This window comes from Thamnophis elegans, chromosome 3 (assembly GCF_009769535.1).
Source record: "Thamnophis elegans isolate rThaEle1 chromosome 3, rThaEle1.pri, whole genome shotgun sequence".
In the NCBI taxonomy this organism is placed as follows: domain Eukaryota; kingdom Metazoa; phylum Chordata; class Lepidosauria; order Squamata; family Colubridae; genus Thamnophis; species Thamnophis elegans.
Genome location: NC_045543.1, coordinates 10,671,317 through 10,691,267, shown reverse-complemented (window position 1 = coordinate 10,691,267; position 19,951 = coordinate 10,671,317). Strand labels below are relative to the sequence as shown.

At 36.3% G+C, this 19,951-nt stretch overlaps 1 protein-coding gene across 1 annotated transcript in view; it reads left to right on the top strand.

The window, feature by feature from the left end:
* The window catches only part of WDR35 (WD repeat domain 35), a 38,418-nt gene extending 18,761 nt beyond the window's left edge, over window positions 1-19,657 (top strand). Inside the window, exons 11-27 of the mRNA XM_032212447.1 lie at window positions 141-201; window positions 1,954-2,098; window positions 2,532-2,601; window positions 2,835-2,888; window positions 3,748-3,857; window positions 4,214-4,424; window positions 5,160-5,240; window positions 5,341-5,477; window positions 7,113-7,316; window positions 8,244-8,390; window positions 8,761-8,893; window positions 9,811-9,921; window positions 13,225-13,389; window positions 14,279-14,419; window positions 15,675-15,831; window positions 16,388-16,628; window positions 18,756-19,657. Coding sequence (XP_032068338.1) covers window positions 141-201; window positions 1,954-2,098; window positions 2,532-2,601; window positions 2,835-2,888; window positions 3,748-3,857; window positions 4,214-4,424; window positions 5,160-5,240; window positions 5,341-5,477; window positions 7,113-7,316; window positions 8,244-8,390; window positions 8,761-8,893; window positions 9,811-9,921; window positions 13,225-13,389; window positions 14,279-14,419; window positions 15,675-15,831; window positions 16,388-16,628; window positions 18,756-18,909 — 2,322 coding nt within the window. The 3' untranslated portion in view covers window positions 18,910-19,657. The remainder of the gene's footprint in view (window positions 1-140; window positions 202-1,953; window positions 2,099-2,531; window positions 2,602-2,834; window positions 2,889-3,747; window positions 3,858-4,213; window positions 4,425-5,159; window positions 5,241-5,340; window positions 5,478-7,112; window positions 7,317-8,243; window positions 8,391-8,760; window positions 8,894-9,810; window positions 9,922-13,224; window positions 13,390-14,278; window positions 14,420-15,674; window positions 15,832-16,387; window positions 16,629-18,755) is intronic.
* The last annotated feature ends 294 nt before the right edge of the window (window positions 19,658-19,951 follow it).

Sequence of the window (19,951 nt, the reverse complement as noted above, 5' to 3'; positions counted from 1 at the left end):
TGTATTAAAAATATGGTTATATTTTCAAATAATAAATTGTTCACTTTGTTCTTTATGTAATCCATGCAAAATATTGACTTATATTGGAGTGTTGGATTTCTCTTGTAATAATTGCATGTGTTTTTTTTATTTTTCTCTAGTATGTACTTGTGCTTTGTAATTCCATTGGCACACCCTTGGATCCAAAATATATAGATATTGGTAAGCAAATATTTAATGTATATCTGTATATGTTTGTGTGAACATTATTCTCAGTCTGCTGTCCTCATTAACACTGGTTATTTGGTAGACTTTTTGTTGCAAGTTACAAGTTGTTTTACTTAAGCTTTTCTGATTTCTGCATTGTTTTAAATATATTTCCCTAGACCAGTGATGGCGAACCTATGACACGCGTGTCAGTGCTGACACGCGTAGCCATTGGGGTGACACGCACAGGATTTCATGCGATTCATCCTCGGCTCCTGCACGGCCGCCGAGGATGAAAAAATCTGTGCTAGAGGAACGGGGGGGGCGGGACGTGTGATCTCCCCCACCCACACTCACTTACTGTATTGCCGCCGCCCCTTTCTGAGCGCAGGGGCTGCTGGTAAGGCGTGCGTGCCATGCGCACACACGTCATCAGCGCGGCGAGGGAGGACCCGCAGGAGAGGAGCGCGGGAACAGTGCGCGCCTCTCTCCAGTCAGGCCGGCACAGAGAGTCTACTCCTGGGACTGTCGGTTACGACCGCACCACAGCAGGGAACAGCGGAGTGCCAACGGGAACTGTGAGACCCATTAGCAGCAACTATTGGGGTGCCATGGACTTGTAATTGCCCACAATAACTGAGATAAGTGAGGGGGAGGTTGTGTTAGCTTGTTAGGCTAGTTAACCCCTAATTGGCTATCTATAATTCTATCTGCTGTCACTGGCCCACTGATGGAGCACCCAAAAAATAAAAAACAAAGGTTAAGTAAAGGGAGTGGTAGTGGCAGTGGCAGACCCTTTCAAGAGACATGGAGCGAGATGTATGGCATTATAGAAAAAAATGGCAGATCATGTACTGAAACGCTAGTAAGCAGAACGTGGAATATAAATAGACATTTTGAAACTAATCATTCCCAGCTCTTGGAAAAAAGTGAGGATGAAAGGAGGGAATACATTTCCAGGAAGCTACACCTTTATAAGAGCCAATCTAACTCCATCCTTAAATTTATGAAAGGCTCTACAAATTTAAACTCTGCAAGTTTGAGCATTGCTCACTCCATAGCTCAGCATGCAAAAGCGCTTAACAAAGAAGTTACTAAGCAGGTATGTTAAATAATTTGTTTTTGGTTTATTAAATACAATTATATATTGCAATTATACATTTTTGTAGTTTAAACTATAAATTGCGCAAAATTATGTTTTTGTCGAAGTGACACACAACGCGAGTTATGCTCGATTTTTTGCCGATTTTTGACACACCACGCCAAAAAGGTTGCCCATCACTGCCCTAGACCCAGTTCCTAAACTGACTCAGCATATGATACTCAGTATAGACTAAACTAGATCATATTATAATAATAAAGATGGACAATATTATATTCTTATTGTGAATGTAGGTCTGTGGCTGAGAGACAGTCCCTTATATAATTAATATAATTTACATCACTCATCTTGTGAATTGGTGGATAAGGTGAAATGACACATTTTTCTTCCAAACTACAACTCAGTCCTTAGACTACAAAAATATTTACGCTTTTTAAAAGAACTTATGCGTCCTAATATGTTTAATTTAAGCACAACAATTTTGCAAAAGCTTTTCAATGTTATTGTTCATTGTTCGCATCTTGATACTAGATGAATTTGCATCAAAGTATTGTTGGTCCTGTTCTAATTATTATTTATTTTATTTATTATTATATATTTATGCCGCCCATCACCTTTGTAGGGTGACTTTTTAATTTGGGTTTTTTGTTTGAATTTTATAATAGCCCCACTGTTTGTTACAATGACCAAAACCCAAGTCATAGCAGCTTCAAAAGAAGCATTTTATATCTGGCAATACCGTGTAGACAAGAAGCTCACAGCAATGGAAATTAATCAGGTAGCACGGACCAGAAAAGAAGGCAAGGAAAGGTTTGTCCATTTGTTGTTGTTTCTTACCTCGTTATCCTGTGCTGAATATCTTGCCACTTATGGTGATTTTATCACATTTGATTAATAACCTTAGCAGGAGAAAAAAAATACTTTCTAGGAGAAGGATGTAGAAAATCACATCCACATTGATGTCAAGAACTTGCATAACTGTCCATGTAGTCACCAAAGCATCAAAAGCAATTTAAAGGAATGTTTATCTAAAAAGAATTAAAATGGCTGTTCCTTGAGTAATTGCAAATGCAATTGAAATAATTTGTTACTTGTAAATAGATCTCTCTTGGAAAATGAAAGTATGCTGATGCAAGGCGTCATAATTAGAATTTAAAACTCTTTTATTTGAATAGGTTATCCCAAACTGTTGTATCCTTTCTCAATGTAAACTGCAGTGCAATATTTCCTTGGTTTCTTTTAGGATTTACCATGTGGATGATAGTCCTTCCGGTGCAGGTGATGGAGCTCTTGACTATGCTAAAGTCCTACAAGTAAGTTCCCCTTTTAAACAGTAGCTGAATTCCAGGTGCCAAGTTTGTTTATGGGTTACTATTTCCAACTTAAAGATGAAGTCACCTTTTTATTTAAAAAGACATGTTCTGTGTTATAGCTCAGCAACATTTCTTAATGTTATTTCACCTATCCTAGTGGCTTGCTTTGCATCTTGTTCTAGAGAAATAAGTTAATTTTGCCTATTACACTCTTATTATTTATATGGTTTCAGGGAACAAGGGATCCTATTTGTGCAATAACTGCATCAGATAAGACACTGATTATTGTAAGTAATCGAGAAGTAATTTTGCTTTATTTTGCAATAATTGTTCTTTGTTTTTCAAATATAACAGTTCTTAAAGCAGTTGAGAAGAGTAAAATTAGTTTAAAAGTAAGTAGTGTATCTAGCCATTATGGATCTGAATTTATATATTGTCCATTAATAAACAGAATTGTATTAGGAATAGGGAAAAATTATAATGAAAGGTAATCTGCAACAACACAGAGAGAGAGTACAGTACCTGATACTTTAACAATATTCTAATTAGTTTATTGGAAAATTGAAGGCCAAGTGTTTCAGCCTAACCCCAGCAGGGATTACAACATTTTACATAAAAGCACAATGCAACCACATACATGAAGAATTTTACACATTAAATATTTTTCTGGATGATAATTAAAATAACAGTTAAGAAATACAGAATTAGAGCTATGCATCATTTGTATAAAAATAAATTGACAGACAAAACTTGAGTGAAACACAGTCACCCATTTCGGAGAGACAATCTGCACAAATATTTTGCATTTTGTAGTTTAAGAATCTGGCTTATACCAAACCTAACAACAGTATTTTCTTAATTATGACTAAAAAATTCTCTATAATCATTATGTGTTTTGAAGGAAGGAATGCTAGATGCACAGGCAAAAAGATCTCCCATGTCAGTTTGTTAAGCTAACATATGCATGCGGGTATGCACCAATTATTCATTTAGCCAGTTACTAATTTAATCTGAATATTAATACAGAAGCCTTTCCGAAGTGCAGCAAAGGTTTATTAAATGACATGATACACTATTTGCCTTACTAAGTGCCTCTAATGAGGAATCGTTTTGCTTCATAGTGCCTCACTATTTATTTTTGCCTAGGGAAGAGAATCTGGCACCATTCAGAGTTACAGGTTGCCCAATGTTGGTTTAATTCGAAAATATATCCTAAACTGTCGGCCCTACCAAATGTCTTTGAATTGCAAGTCTAGGTAAGAAAAAAAAGATTTGTTATTAAAGCAATTCTCAATTTTTTAATTACAGGTCTTATAAATTGGTTAAATGGGTCTTGAAGGCTTGTAGATAATGTTCTATACTGAAAACAAGATTTTAAAACAGGTAAAGAGCAACTACGATGGGAATGTCAAATTTTGTTTGAACAAATTAGTTTAGAAGCAACTTAGAAGTGAGGAGAAATTCTCTATATTTGTATTACATAGCAAACTTCAGTTTAAAATTCTTTTTGTTTTTGCTGAAGAGGTATCCAGAGAAAACGTTGCTTTCTAATTTAACACTGAAATATTAATCAAAAGTATTTTTTTCTCCTCTGCTTTTGTTATGTTTGCAGTCGTGTAGCTATCATAGACATGTCAGGTTTGCTGACTTTCTTTGACTTGGATACACGAGTAACAGATGGTTCAGGATCCCAAGGAGTCGGTGAACAACTCAAATTGGAACGCAAAGATGTCTGGGATATGAAATGGGCCAAAGATAATCCAGATTTGTTTGCCACGATGGAGAAATCAAAGATGTATGTGTTTAGAAACCTGGATCCGGAGGTAAAGTAACTAACAATAATGAAAAAAAATATTAATTTAATTGTGATCACTATCATAACCACCTCTTTGAATTTCAGAAAGATAATAAGTGATGAAGGTCATTTAAATAGGCTAAAGGTTCCTTGAATAATCATTTTCAAGGAGTTGTTCTGCTTTTGATTTTTGCCACTACCACCCCTTCGGTGCCTCTCCATCTGACCATTTATAAGGTGATAAATGAATTAAACATTCATTTATTGAGCATAAAAGTATTGAACAATAGCAATATTTGGTTTAGCATGGTTTATCTTTAAAGATAGACTATCATTTTAGAAGATTACAAGTAAAGTATAACGGTTATTTCTCTGAGGGTTTTTTTTTTACCCTAATCATGCGGTGAGAAATAATTAACTTGTCTTCACATCTTTTGGCTATCACCAAAATTGAATATCTTCCAATTGTCTGAATTATCTTTGGAGTCATCTTTGATTATCCCTCAGAACAAGTACAGTCCTATCTGTTTTAATTGATACTTTTTATTCTCATAGTTGTCCCTTAGTCACTGATGTAAAAGTTTCAAATACTTGGGCTTTCAATCTATGGTGTTCAATCCCTTGAGCATTCTAATTGCAGGTGTAGAAACTATGATAGCATGGGTAAAAATCTTTTAAGCAGGATTCAAAGAGACTTTGTATAGGCTTTCCGAAATGCATTTAAGTTTTTCTTTTACCATTAATTACCTTTATATATTCCAAGGAGCCCATTCAAACTTCTGGATATATTTGCAACTTTGAAGATTTAGAAATCAAATCTGTCTTATTGGATGAAATATTAAAGGTAAGTAAAGAAAAATACATTTTAATCAAAGAAAATGCCACATGCAAAAAAATAGCTTGAATGGAAATGAGTAAGAGATTTTTTTTTTCTATTTAAATAGAATCCTGAACACCCTAATAAGGACTGCATAATACATTTTGATATTAGATCACTACGAGATGCTCAGGCTATTGTTAAAGAGGCCGGGATTGCAGAATCTTCTCAGTTCATTGAAGAAAATTCACATCCAAGGCTTTGGTAAAAATCTATTTCCATTTTTTTCCCTACACCGTTTATGTATTATCAGTATAATGATTCATAATAGTAGCTTGCAGTAATTCCTATCACATTCCTAGAATAAACATTACTGGCAGAGAATATTGGACATAGAGAAATTATGGGAAATTTTTCAGGGCTATTTATTTCTCCTAAACCATGGATAGTTATTTTATAATGACTATCCATTATTCTATAATGGTCAGGCAGAGATTTTTTTTCCCAGTAATTTAAATTATCCTACTTAAAAAGAAAAATAGAAGAAACAAGAGAAAGTGCAGAGGTGAAAATTGGGACAAAGATTTTCAGAGACTTCTTACAGTTTTGTGATTTTGAAGGATAAATTTAATAGGACTAAATATGCTTCAAAAGTAAGTTCAGAAGAATTATACACACAACATTTTAAGCTACTCATTATGGCATGCCACTCTCTTCAAATTTGACTGTTAGCTTTCACATCCCAAGAAGTAGGCTTCAACTAAAATGTTTGAAATAGTGAAGCTTTTCGTGGAATACTGTGATTGTCATTGCTAAGCAGGATTGTTGAAAAGTGCAGTCCCCTTCCTTATCAACAACACACCAGCTATCCCAGGTAGTGAAAGCCCTGATCATTAAGGGAAGCAACTTCCTGCCGGCTTCCCATAATCAAAAGTCAGTGGGGAAGCCGGCAGCAAGTTGCAAACCCCAACATACTTCTGGGTGAGGGAGGGAGTAAGGGGATATATGAGAAGGTCTGAGTGGGTCCATGGGGTTATGGTGCAGGAGCATGAGGGTACAGCATGAGTCAGAGAGGGTTTTCAAGGGTATGGGGGAGGGTCAGGGTGTCTGTGCAAAGGCCTCATTACCACTTGGATTTTCAGTCCAAGTGTCAAGAGGCTTCTCCATAACAAAGACCTCCCTTTTCATGACACTGTAATTCCTTAATTCAGGGTATAGTCAGGGTGACTGGATGGAGTTGAACGTTTACTAGCTGGATGCCCTTCCTGATGCCTATGTGGAGTTCACAGCAAATATGTTTTCTTCACGCCCTAGAAGGAAAACATCCTTTGCTACCTAGGATTGAACTCAATCTTCTGAGTGGGAGGCTCAGAATTTTCATCAGTAAGCCACCATGCCAGTCACTTCTGAAGCCTCTGTATCTGGGACTGAAAATCCTCCAGGGCTGAAAATCCTTTTTGGTTTTAAACATCACTTGATTCCGGGGGCTGGCTGAAATGCCTGATGCCAAAATCCTCTTGGATTTCAGCACAGAGCTTTTTCAGCTAGTCCCTAAAGACAGGAAGGATCCTTTTAGAAAGTGGCAACGGCTTGTGATCTACCCTGTCAACTTTCCTATTGACTTCCTGGGGAAGCCAGCAGAGAAGATCGCAAAAGAGAATCACAGGGCATTTACCAACTGGTTGTAAATGTGAATGCATTGCAAATGCCCAGATCTTAATCACATGACAGTAGGGCATCGTAATGGTCATAAGGTTGGGGACTGGTTCATAAATCGTTTTGTTCAGCACCATCATAACTTTGAACAGTCGCTGAACAAATGCTCATAAGTCAAGGACTATCTGTATTCCAAATAAAGATGATATCTATGTAGATATAAACTATGTGTACTTTATACAGGCGTCTCCTGGCTGAAACAGCTCTCCAGAAACTTGATCTTCACACTGCTGAGCAAGCTTTTGTACGTTATAAAAATTACCAGGGTATTAAGTTTGTAAAACGCCTTCACAATCTCCAGAGCGAAGCACTTAGGCAAACTGAAGTGGCCGTTTATTTTGGAAAATTTGAAGAAGCTGAAAGAATGTATTTGGACATGGATAGAAGGTAAATTGCCCTAGATAAATTTAATTAAGAGTAAAAAAAAATCCCAAGTATATAATAGCATTTGATGGAGGGAAGACATGTTTTTAAACTGATTAATTTTAAAGTGTAAGTGCATACATAAATTACGTTTCCCAAACTGGACTCTTTAGAAAGACTAACAAGAACATGAAGCATGAAGGAGGATTACAGAAAGGTCAAACTAGCCAATTTAAATCTGCAGCATTGAAATTTTTTGCTTGAATTGAAGTTGTTTTCAGAGGCGTCCAGAGATGTCTGAATAACAAAAGCAGCTTCGTGTTGTTTCTCCCTTCAGGCTCTGCCCCTTTTATACATGTGTGTGACATTTTGACTCATGTACACAACAGATAGAGTTGTGGTACAACAACACAAACACTCCCTTTGTCATTTGCACACATACACACAGACCCATGGATTATCAACTTTGCTGCTGAAAGCTGAATATTTTGTATAGCTTTGACATAGCTTTACAAAATACAGAGCATTTCTAACCATAATCTAATAATTTCTAAAACTGGGTTATGTAAAATGCACCACTATGACTGCCAATGATGCCAAAGCCAAGGAGATGAGATCTTGATTGTCCACTGAGATGTGATTTGAGTAAATACTTTCTTCATTTGCTACCTTCCCCCCCCACCCCCCCATTCAGTCATGTCTGAATCTTGGAAACTGCCTAGACAAGTCACTGAAGTTTTCTTGTCAAGGTTTTTCAGAAGCTGTTTGTCCTTGCCTCCTTCCTAGGGCTGAGAGAAAGTGACTGGCCTAAGGTCACCTTTGTGCTTAAGGTGGGACTAGAATTCACTGTCTCCCGGTTTCTAGTCTGATGCCCAACTTCTACAATTAAGCGAACATAGCATTGTTGTTGTTGTTGTTTTGCTAAAGTTGTCTTATTTGTCACATTCACAGAGATCTTGCCGTTGACCTACGAATGAAACTAGGCAATGGGTTTCGAGTAGTGCAGCTGTTGCAAACAGGCTCAGGCCATGGAGACGACAGCCTCCTTGAACAGGCGCACAATGAAATTGGAGAGTACTTCGCCGATAGGCAGAAATGGTATGCTTGTAACTTCCGGTTGTGACCAATTGCAGTTGTGGAATTGTGATTGCGACTGACTTTGATGGAGCATTTTTTGCATTTTGCAGAGCAAAGGATGAAAATGGAATAGCACTATGTATTTCTCCGATTGCAATTTTAATTAAAGAAATTGTTTGCAGGGAAATAGAGAATTATTCTTTTGAGAAACTGAAGTATAAAATGACTCTAGTGCAAAATCTGTTAAAATTAGGTTACAGAATTATAAATAACTGGACTTTTTTTCCCAGCAATCATGCCTTTACTTGATTATACCCTGAGTATTCATTACACGTTTAACAATATACACAAACCATCAGCCATTTCCCTTTTTTCCCCCTCTCCATTGTAGGGCGAATGCAGTTCCCTACTTTGTACAAGGCAGAAACCATGAGCGTTTAGCTGAATGTTATTATATGCTGGAAGACTATCAAGCATTAGAAAATTTGGCCAATTCCCTTCCAGAAAATAACAAGTTGCTTCCAGTGAGTATAAAAAGCAGCTTTTTGGGATTAGTTACTGTAAGCTGCTTATCTTGAATGAAATCGATTAACAGCCATAATAGCTCAGTGATTAGAATGAAGTATTGCAAGCTAACTCTACCCATAGCTAGGCGTTCAGTCCTGACCGGCTCAAGGTTGACTCAGACTTCCATCATTCCAAGGTCGGTAAAATGTTGTTGGGGTCAGTAGGCTGTCTCCGTCAACTACTTAGAGAGGGCTGTCAAAGCACTATGAAGTGGTATATAAGTCTAAGTGTTATTGCTAAGTTCTGGGAGACTTGTTTCTAGTTACATATGCTTAGGACTGTATTCTGTATTTTATTGATTTGAGCAAGTTTTTTCATCTGAAAAAATAAATCCTCCTGATCTGATTCTACTGAGGGTAAAAATACTGAGGACATAAATGGAAAGTTTAAAAACCAGGTTGTTTCTCATGTTGAAAGGAAAATCTAATTAAAAAATATAATGCCATCCAATAAAATTTAAAAATGATATTTTTGGTCATATATGACCTTTAGAACAAAAATAACAGCAGTCATACTCTTAACACATTTTTAAGATGGAATTACCCAAAGGGGCTGTGATTGTGAAATGGCTCTCTGTACATAATAAAGCAAAAGCAGCACAGCACAGCACAGGTTACTCTTTAAATTTATAAAACTTGATATATTTATGTTAACTTGATATACTTCAACAAGTATATCAACAATATAAAGAATAAAACACCAGAAACGATGGTGGTAATAATTGCCTTGATTAATCTTGGTTACTAGAATATCACATCCCAAATGAGTTTCTTTGCCAGCACCTGCCACATTTAATTTGTTAGAGATTAAGGAGTTTTGATATCGTATGCTGCTACTCTTCTAGAATGTAATAATACCTTTCCATATCTTTTAGGATATAAGCCATAAGTTTGTTACTGTGGGAATGTGTGAACAAGCTGTAGCTGCCTTTCTGAAATGTAACAGACCAAAGGATGCAGTAGAAGTCTGTGTAAATCTCAACCAGGTAAAAATATAAGCATCATATAGGAGACATTGTTTGCGGGAGCTTGTCCATATTAATTTAATGGTTGATTTCAAAATAGCTTCCCTTGCAGCTTCAACTGGCAGCTAAGAAATTGAATATATAAGAGAATATAGCAACCTAGGGATTTATGTGTCTTCATGTTCTGTATCTCTAATGGCCAAATCAGAAATGACATGAGAAATATATAATCAGTTCTCTTACTGCCTCAAAGCATGTTTGGAAACCCAGGGCCCAGTTTGAGAAGCTTAAATATTTTTTCATAGTCCGCAAATATCAAACATACACTTCACCTATTTTTCAAGGGAATACACAGGTTCTCAAACAGTTAACAATGGGGGAAATTAATTCTCTTCTCCCATGGTTCCATTCAAAAGGTCTTGCACAACTAATTTTAGAAACATATGGGAGGTCCAATCTAGGTATCTCCTGTCTCACATAGTTTGGCTACTTGTTTAAAATACGTTGTTGGGGTAGGAAGAAAAGATACTGCAGCTAAATTATGAGGGGGGAGGAGGTTTAATCCATGGATCATATGCAAAATTGGGGACAAAATATTTAATCAAACCATTTTTGTGGCGGTTGGAAGAACGTAAAGGAAAAAGGACCCATTTTGCTGTCTAAATAAGCCTAAACATGGGCTCCCACCCACCCCATTTGATGGAGAAAGCTAAGGAACAAAATGTTTAAAGAACAAGTTTCACCTCTTAAAATTCTCATCTTCCTAAATGACAAATGACTCTGACATTTAATGATTGTATCAACCATATCCCTGCTTCCCTGTGCAACAAAAATATTACCTTCAAAAGTAGGTACTACAGCATTTACTATAATGGAAGAGGAATAGACAAATATAAAATATATAAATATACAAATATAAAAAAATGGAGATTCCAGATGGAGTTGGAATTACATTGTTAGTAAGGAAATAGATTAATGCAGTAGCAACACAAGTATATATTGATTCTCATGGGCATTTTATTATTAAACTTCTTTTCTTCAAGCAGTTCACTTCTCTCCTTTTGAGAATCCCAATTACCTTATCCATCCAGAGCCTTGTTGGTTTTTCATTTCCTTTCAACTCATTTTCTCCTCTGTATATTTATTTTGCAATTCAATCTTCATTCATTCTCACCATATGCCTAGGCCATCTTAATGTATTACTTTTGTACTGATCACTCACACATACATATACGCACAATACACACACTCTTTCGCTCTGAGTCTGTTTTCCTTAAGTTTATTACACCCACTATTATATTCTTGCTTTATTTCACCCAGTTGTGATGCACCCCACAGTCGGTGCTTTCATCTTACTGTTATGTTTATCCTACCTTACCAAATTCTAATTTTCACATGACACAATGGAGAGAAGCAGGCTATTATACACAACCTTTTTCTCTCCTTCTGATAAACTTTCTTTCTACCAACATTTAGTAGACATTCTACTAAGGTGCACAAATTAATTCATGTATAGATGCTTCTTGAGTTATCCATTCACTCAGTGATTGTTCAAAATTATGATAGTGCTGAATTCGCGGGATTTACTAGTCCTCAAAACATGATAGAAAGCTGACTGTCAATTTCGATCATTCTCTGCCAACTTCCCACAAGGAAATTCAGTGGTGAAGCCAGCAGGAAGTTGGATGTGATGGTTACCTAATGACAACAACTGGAAGTGCTATAACAGCCATCACTAAACAACAGCCATGGGAAATTGTGCTTTATGACCAGTTTATTTAGCAATCCCAGTCCCAATTGGTGTTGTAAGCCGGAGACTACCTATGCTCTATTTTTGCCATTGATATGTTTTATAATTGTTCACTCCATTGTCCTGTCAGACTAAAAGTTAATTTCCAGATCCATATTCTTTGTTGCATCTAACATTTGACTAACAACATGGTATCATTTGCATTCAATAGGTACATTCATGTCCCTGACAAATATATCTTTAATATTACCATAATCATTCCTTAAACATTTATATATAAATGCATTTAACTACTGAAGAAATAGCACACATACTTGTCTTATTTTCTGCTCCATGTTGAACCATTCGTTAGGCTTTCCACATTTATAAGAGTGGTATAGTAGTATACTCTTAACCAGCCAGGAAAGAACTAAAAGTATAGTCTCACAAAACATTCTGTAATAAAAGCCTATTCTGTTTATCGCATTTTCTCTAATCCAACAAATGTACAATAAACTTTATTTCAATAGAAGAGAGTATCTGTGACTCACAGTTTAGTGATGGCATCCATGTAACAGCCAAACTCCGATAACACCAAGGCCTTGCAAACTTTCATTCCCACCATATCCATCTTTCTATGATTTCAATTGTTACTTTTGGTTTTTTTAGATTAAAAACACAATTCTAGCTCCAATGATACAAATAGTGAATTACAGGTAGTCCTCAAATTATGACTGCAAATTGAACTGGAATTTCAGTCATAAGTCATGATAGTCACAAGTGGAGGCATCCATATCATGGTCAATTTTTTATGATGGTTCTTAAGCAGATCACGCATTGACTGAATCCATTCTCTCAGATGGGCACTTTTTTGTTAAAAACCGGCAAAAAATACTGGAAACCAGCAAACAACTTTACAAATTATGATCATGGGACTATGGGACTCCAGTCATAAATCTGAGCCAGCTGCCAAGTACTCAAAATGTGATGATGTGACTGTGTGTATGTAGGAGTGACTTTTTATGATGGCTGGAAGTGCTTTACAGTCTGCAAAGCATCCTTTTCAAGGCTGTCTTAACTCCAAATAGTTAAATCAAGAACTACCTCTATGCTATTTAAACTGTCATCTTATCATAAAAGACAGATTTTTTTTCCATTTAAAATACCGTTTAGTAAATCTTCTTGTAACTCCATGACATCTAGTTATCTTAAGAAGCCATGTAAACGGACATAACAATAATTTTTATAGGTACTCAGCCTTCTATCCTTCTGAGGTCAGTAAAATCAGGACCAAGATTGTTGGGGGCAATAGGCTGACTCTGTAAACTGCTTAGAAAGGGCTGTACAGTACTGTGAATATAACTCTTAAGCGTTATTGCTATAGAAGATGTTTATTTTGCCCTACTTTCCCACAACTCTGAGAACTGTTCCACAAGATTACAACCCCAATATATCCCTACAAAATGAAGTGTACCCATGGCCTAGTAATCATCAAGTCCCCTAGATTACTTTCTGTGATAAGAAAGTACATTTATTCCAGACTTGCTCCTAAATTTAGAATTGCATTGATTAATGGATGTTGCTTTTTCTTCTAGTGGAGTAAAGCTGTTGAACTAGCTAAGGAACACAACATGAAAGAGATTGGTTCTCTTCTAGCTAGATATGCATCTCAGTTATTGGAAAAGAATAAACCTCTTGATGCCGTTGAACTATATCGTAAAGCCAATTATTTCTTCGATGCTGCGAAACTCATGTTCAAGGTACTGTTGTTAAGGGATATCTGGACAAAAAAGGGCGAGATGGAATAAACAGTGATGTTTTAAAAACATCTGATGGAATAGATTCTTCTTTTTGTGCTGCAGAAGATTTAGGGCAGGTTTTGCCAGATCCAAAAGTCTACTGGTATATTAAGGAGCATAGCTTGATGCTAACTATTTAAGAAATTGACAGTTTTTATTCATGGTAGATTTTTTTTTAATTTGCCATTAATGCTTCTATTAATAGGAATACAGTAAATATACACATTTCTCTTGTCATACTCTCTATTTGATCTGTTAAAGCCTTTACAGGCTTAAAGGAGATTCTGTGCACATTGTTAGCATTTATCAGTTTGTTCGGCAATAGTTGTATTGTATTGAACTGGAAGCTGCTTTTACAGTTTGTTTTTTCCTATATCCTTCTGAGACTCCAGACCATGAGCATGAAGACTAATTACACGTGGTATTTTTGACATACAGATTTTTGGATGAAGATGAAGATACCTTTAATGTTGAATTCCTGTGATATTAAACTTGATTCATTTTACCTTTCACATACAAATTAACATTTGGTTTGTAACTTTAAAAAAAAGTACAGATGTTTTTCACTCCCTCCAAAGAGATCCATATTTTGCCTATTTTTCCATTCTGTTATGGGTCATATTCAATTTAATAAGAATGCAAAAAAAGACTTTTATTAAGAAATCCTTTGCTTCCAAGGAAGAGAGAAAATTGTTAAGGGGAAAACACTTTGAAGTATTGTCAGTTTTTTACAAATGTCTGAGTAAGATATGAATCTATTTATTGTGCAAAATGCTTTTATAGTCCTAGTTTTGTATATGGCATTGTAATTAGAAAATAAATCTAATTTGTAATGTTTGCCGTTTTAAAGATTGCAGATGAAGAGACTAAAAAGAGAACCAAACCTTTACGGGTTAAAAAGCTATATGTCATGTCGGCTTTACTTGTTGAACAATACCATGAACAAATAAAAAATTCACAGAGAGAAAAAGTCAAAGGAAAAACTTCAGAGGTAAAATTTCAGAATACTTCATCATCTCTGGTGTGACTGCAAGGAACCCCTCAGAATATAGAGTTGTGAAGTATTTCCATAACGTGACAACTCATATTTCCTACCAATATTATCCAACAATATTTAGAACACCCTTTGGTTTTACAAATGCATTCAGTCAAAGCTATATGTCAAAATAGGATAGATTCCTCACCATAAGCATTTTGGAGTGAAAAGTTAGTAATGCAAGATGGTGGACACAACATTACAGACCATGCCCTGTCCCTTTTTTGTATATTTGTAAAAATTGATGCACAATCAAAACACTTATTCCATGCTCACCATCATGCAGAAGCCATTGCTGTTCCTCAGACAGTTTTCCTTTGTTTACATCTTCCGTAGAAAAAAGGAAAATCGTGGAATTTCCAATGACACTTTTCCCTTAAGAAAAATTCTAATTAGTACTGCGTTTCCCCGAAAATAAAATGGGGTCTTATTTTCTTTTGACCCCAAAATAAGCACTTGGCCTTATTTTTAGGGAAGTCTTATTATTTTTGAGGTGCAGGAGGCAGCAAGCGTGGTCATCTCATGGCTGCTGCTGTGTTGCAGTATTTTCGGGAGGGCTTATTTTAACGCATGCCCTCAAAAGCCCGATTGGGCTTATTACCTGGGGATTTCTTATTTTCAGGGAAACAGGGTAGGAGGAAAACCTTGGGTGAAACAGCTTCTTGGTCCCCTTTATTGACATTTGATTGTATACAAAATGCCCCCCCCTTCTGAAATGTATAAGTTCTGTTGATCTGACCATTATCCAAGTAAAGAGCTGTGGTGCAGTGGTTACAGTGTAGGCTAATTCTGCTGACTGCCAGCAGTTTGGCAGTTTGATTCTCACCAGCTGCAGGTTGATTCAGCCTTCCATCCGCCCAGGTCGGTAAAAATGAGGACCCAGATTGCTGGGGGCAATATGCTGTAAACATATTGTTGGGGGCAATATCTATAAACCGCTTAGAGAGCGCTGTAAAGCGCTATGAAGTGGTGTATAAATCTAAGTGCTAGTGCTAACTATGTTTGGTTATTAGGATTAATGTGTAATCTAAGAAATAAACATCGTCTTACTTCCCTTTAAAAGCTTTTCCTGTTTATACTTCGCTGGCGTACAACTTAACATTGTTATATATCATGAATTACATTGTTACAATGCATGAAATGCACGCGAACTTAATGTAAATAATAGGCATGCTATCGCTTGTTTCTTTTATTGTATCTTTTATCCCAGGCTACTTCAGCCATAGCTGGCTTGCTAGAAGAAGATGTTCTTTCCACAGACAGCCGCCTGATCGATAATGCTTGGCGAGGAGCTGAGGCTTACCATTTTTTCATACTTGCTCAAAGGCAGCTGTATGAAGGTTATGTGGACACAGCAATGAAAACAGGTACGCTGCCGCCTTTTTTTCCACTTTATATTCATAAGGCAATGTTTGTGTTACGTATCCAGTCCTTAAGCAGATGTTTTCAGTGTCCCTATTCTGTATTATCTGGAGAAATCCTTTCCTCCAAAGAAACCCTACTAAAATCGCTAAAGATCTAAATCTCCTAGCCTGAATCATTTATGGCTATTGACTACTTAAGTCGTCAACTATTGCAAGGGTCTCCAACCTTGGCAACTTTAAGACTTATGGACTTCAACTTCCAGAATTCTGGGAGTTGAAGTCCACAAGTCTTAAAGTTGCCAAGGTTGGAGACCCCTGAACTATTGTATTCCAGATGTTGAACATTTTTCTTCCAGTTTGGGGATATAGTATAGAAGAGTGCTCTTCCACGCAGATCTTTCCTGTTGCTTGTATTAAGCCACTTCATACTGTGGATCGCAACCGTTGTGTGCCAGCCAATGTTTTCAATACATTAACATAGGAGTACTAATGTAACAAAACTGCTTATTTAATTTAATAGATGGATATGTTCTGAATCAATTGCTTTTTACATTAACAGCTCTTCACCTGAGGGATTACGAAGACATTATTCCTGCAGTAGAAATCTATTCCCTATTGGCTCTTTGTGCATGTGCTAACAGAGCATTCGGTACCTGTTCAAAAGCCTTCGTTAAACTGGAATCTTTAGAAAATCTTAATCCAGACCAGAAGCAAAAATATGAAGAACTTGCCCTGCAAATATTCACAAAACACTATCCTAAAGATAGCAAAAAGTCGGACTTGGATGGCCTTCTTGAAGAGTAAGCGTGGTTCTCTTTCTTGTCATTACCATACAATATCCTGAGTTTGATGGAAATCAGTGGTGCAACAGAAAAAACATATATTGTAGGTGATACATATTCCCTTTCTCCCGGCAGTTCTGTCTGTTCCCAAAGTCTGTTTGGATTAAGGGAGAAAAACATAGGAGAAGGGAGAGAAGAGGATTCTCCCTTTGCAAAAGCCTTCATACTATGTTGAAAAGTGTTCTTTATATAGGTTGGTTCTCATTTAGCAACCATTCACAGTTATGACACGGATGAAAAAGTAACTTTGAGACCCAATCCTTACATTTACAATCTTCGCAGGTTTGTAAAGCAAAGGGAAGCTGAAGTAAAGTTCATAAACACAGTTGTGGTTTTATTAATCACTTCCCTTACTGATTTAATAGCCCAATTATGGTTATTAAATGAGGACTACCTGCACACCTCATGTTTAATGTATTCTTTTGGTTTTAAAATAAAATGAAAAAAGAGCAAAATGCAAAAATAAAAATACATACATATTTTTAAAGTGAAGTAAAATACAACAACATATCATTTTAACAGTAAATTACAATTCTATATATAATTTAATGCAATTATTAAAGTATGTATACATAAATTTCTAATACCTGTATATAACTGGCCTGCTCTTTTATCTTCCTATATTTTGTATAAATGGGTTCTATGTTTTATTATACTTCATACAAGGTCTACGTCTAGGCAGTCCATTTATAGGTGGCAGTTAAGTCCACAATCCATGGAGTAAAAGGGTCATATATTTACTTTTCCCATACTACAATATTGGTCATTTCATTGTAAGGACATGGACAATCCATTTCAGTTGTCCAGTTGTTAAATACCAAGTACTAGGTATGCAAAAGAACATTATCATCTGGAAATTTTAGCTTTTGTCTCACAATCACATTTATACAGCCCACTGTTTCCCCCCCAAAAACACCCCATCAAAAGTGCTATGTATGTGTATCCCAACGTTGCCCTATTCAGAAAATTAACACCAATTGTTGGTTTCCATTATTTAATGGTTGACAATAGGTAAACATATGATACAGCTCCAGATTTGGAAAACCAAATCCTCATTCATTGGTAATTGCACTGTCTGTAAAGATATTCTCAGAATTGAAAAACCCATATTTCTAAACAAAGAATTTGTTTCCTGGAAATATTTGTCACATATATAAATGGGAATTCCTCTCAGAAGATAAATTAATCTAGGAATAATACTCAGTTTTGAGAGCATTCATCTTACCTTGACATTGCAATTATTTTTAAAATAATTGTATTGCAATTCAAGCTTCTCCTTTTTTTAACCAGTCATACCTGTTGCATATTAAAGGGACGCAATGACTCAGTGGCTAAGAAGCTGAGCTTGTTGATCAGAAAGGTGGACAGTTTGGCGGTTCGAATCCCTAGCACCACATAACGGAGTGAGCTCCCATTACTTGTCCCAGCTTTTGCCAACCTAACAGTTCGAAAACATGTAAAAATGCAAGTAGAAAAATAGGGACCATCTTTGGTGGGAAGGTAACAGGGTTCCATGCACCTTCGGTGTTTAGTCATGCTGGCCACATGACCATGGAGAATGTCTTTGGACAACACTGGCTCTTCGGCTTTGAAACAGAGATAAGCACTGCCCCCTAGAGTTGGAATGACTAGATTTAGATTTAGATAAATTTATTTATAGGCCGCCCTTTTCCCTGAGGGGACTCAGGGCGGCTTACAACGTATAGGGAAGGGAGTACACACAATGACATATAAAACAGTACGTAATTAAAAATAGAAGCAACATTCATCATTCAGGAGGGGACGGATTATAATCTTTAACCCCAGGCCTGGCGGGATAGCCAGATCTTGAGGGCTGTGCGGAAGGTCTGGAGGGTGGTGAGGGTACGAATCTCCACGGGGAGATCGTTCCATAGGGTCGGAGCTACTACTGAAAAGACTAGCAGATATGTGCGAGAGGAACCTTTACCTTTTACTTTTATCTGCTGCATACTAACAAAATATTTGTAATCCACCCTTGTAATCTTAAATTTGAATGGATGGCTAATATAGTTCTATCAACGTTGACATCTTGTGATACTGTTTTTCTTTTCTTGTGTTTTATAGGGGAGAAGGAAAGCTTCCAACATGCGTTGCTACAGGAAGGCCCATCACAGAATATCAGTTTTGGATGTGCAATAAATGCAAGCATTGTGTCCAAGCTCAAGAAATCAGCAACTATAACTTCTGCCCACTCTGTCACAGTTCCGTGGCCTATTAAATTATGCAGGTGAAAGCAACCATCTGTGTCCTTTAATGTGTATTTGCTCCTGGTGGGACTGGAATGGGGAGAATTCCCCTCAGAATAGCTTTTGTTACATCCTCAAAATATTAACAGTCGCTCTGATCAGCTTCTTAGGCCTTGATGGCAGAAGTCCAAGCCTTCTGAAATAGCTTATATTTACATTCAGGGTTCTCGGTCAAATTCAAGGCATAGCCTCTTCTGGGAAAAGGATGGGAGAGATTTGTAACAAGAGAAAATGCTTGATTCAGAATATTTAAAGCCTAGCCTAGCCTTTTGCTCTCTTCTTCCTGCTCTGACCTTCCTTCAACACTTTGCTTTTTTCATAACATTATCTCCAAAAGCAGCAAAGAATTTTTGCACCATTAGCTACTGGGGTAAAACAGCATAGCTAACAGAAGTTTTGTATAAAAGCTGACTTAAATTCTTGATTTCTTTAAAGTTTAAAAGAGACACATTTCTTCCATGGAAAAGATTATTCATTCGTACATAGATACTTGCTCCAGAATTTTGTTTATGTTCATTGCAATATATGAGAAAAGAATTGTTTATTTTTTAAGCAATGTTTATATAACCTACCTTTCTTTTCTGTAATAATAGTAAAATACACTGTTCAAAGAAATCAGTATATTTTTCCATGAAGAAGAAACAACTGTAAACGTAGAAAACTAAATAATAAAATGCATCAATAAAAATAACAAGTATGAACATGGTTTATTACATAAAATATCGTTACATATATTATCCTGGAAATAATTTATGTAATAATTAAAATAATTTCCAGATGTATTCTTAATGTCCTATTCTGTATGTTCATTTCATGATTTGTGTTGATTTCAAGTTCATTTTCCAATAAATTAAACATAAATCAATGATCAATATAATCACTGAATGTATTAATGGAAGATAAGGATTCCTGTGTATGTAAATTACCCAAGATTGCACATTATTGAGCAATATATAACCACTGAAAATCAATTACTATTCAAGCCCAACTCTCTAAATGTCTACAGCAGTCCGA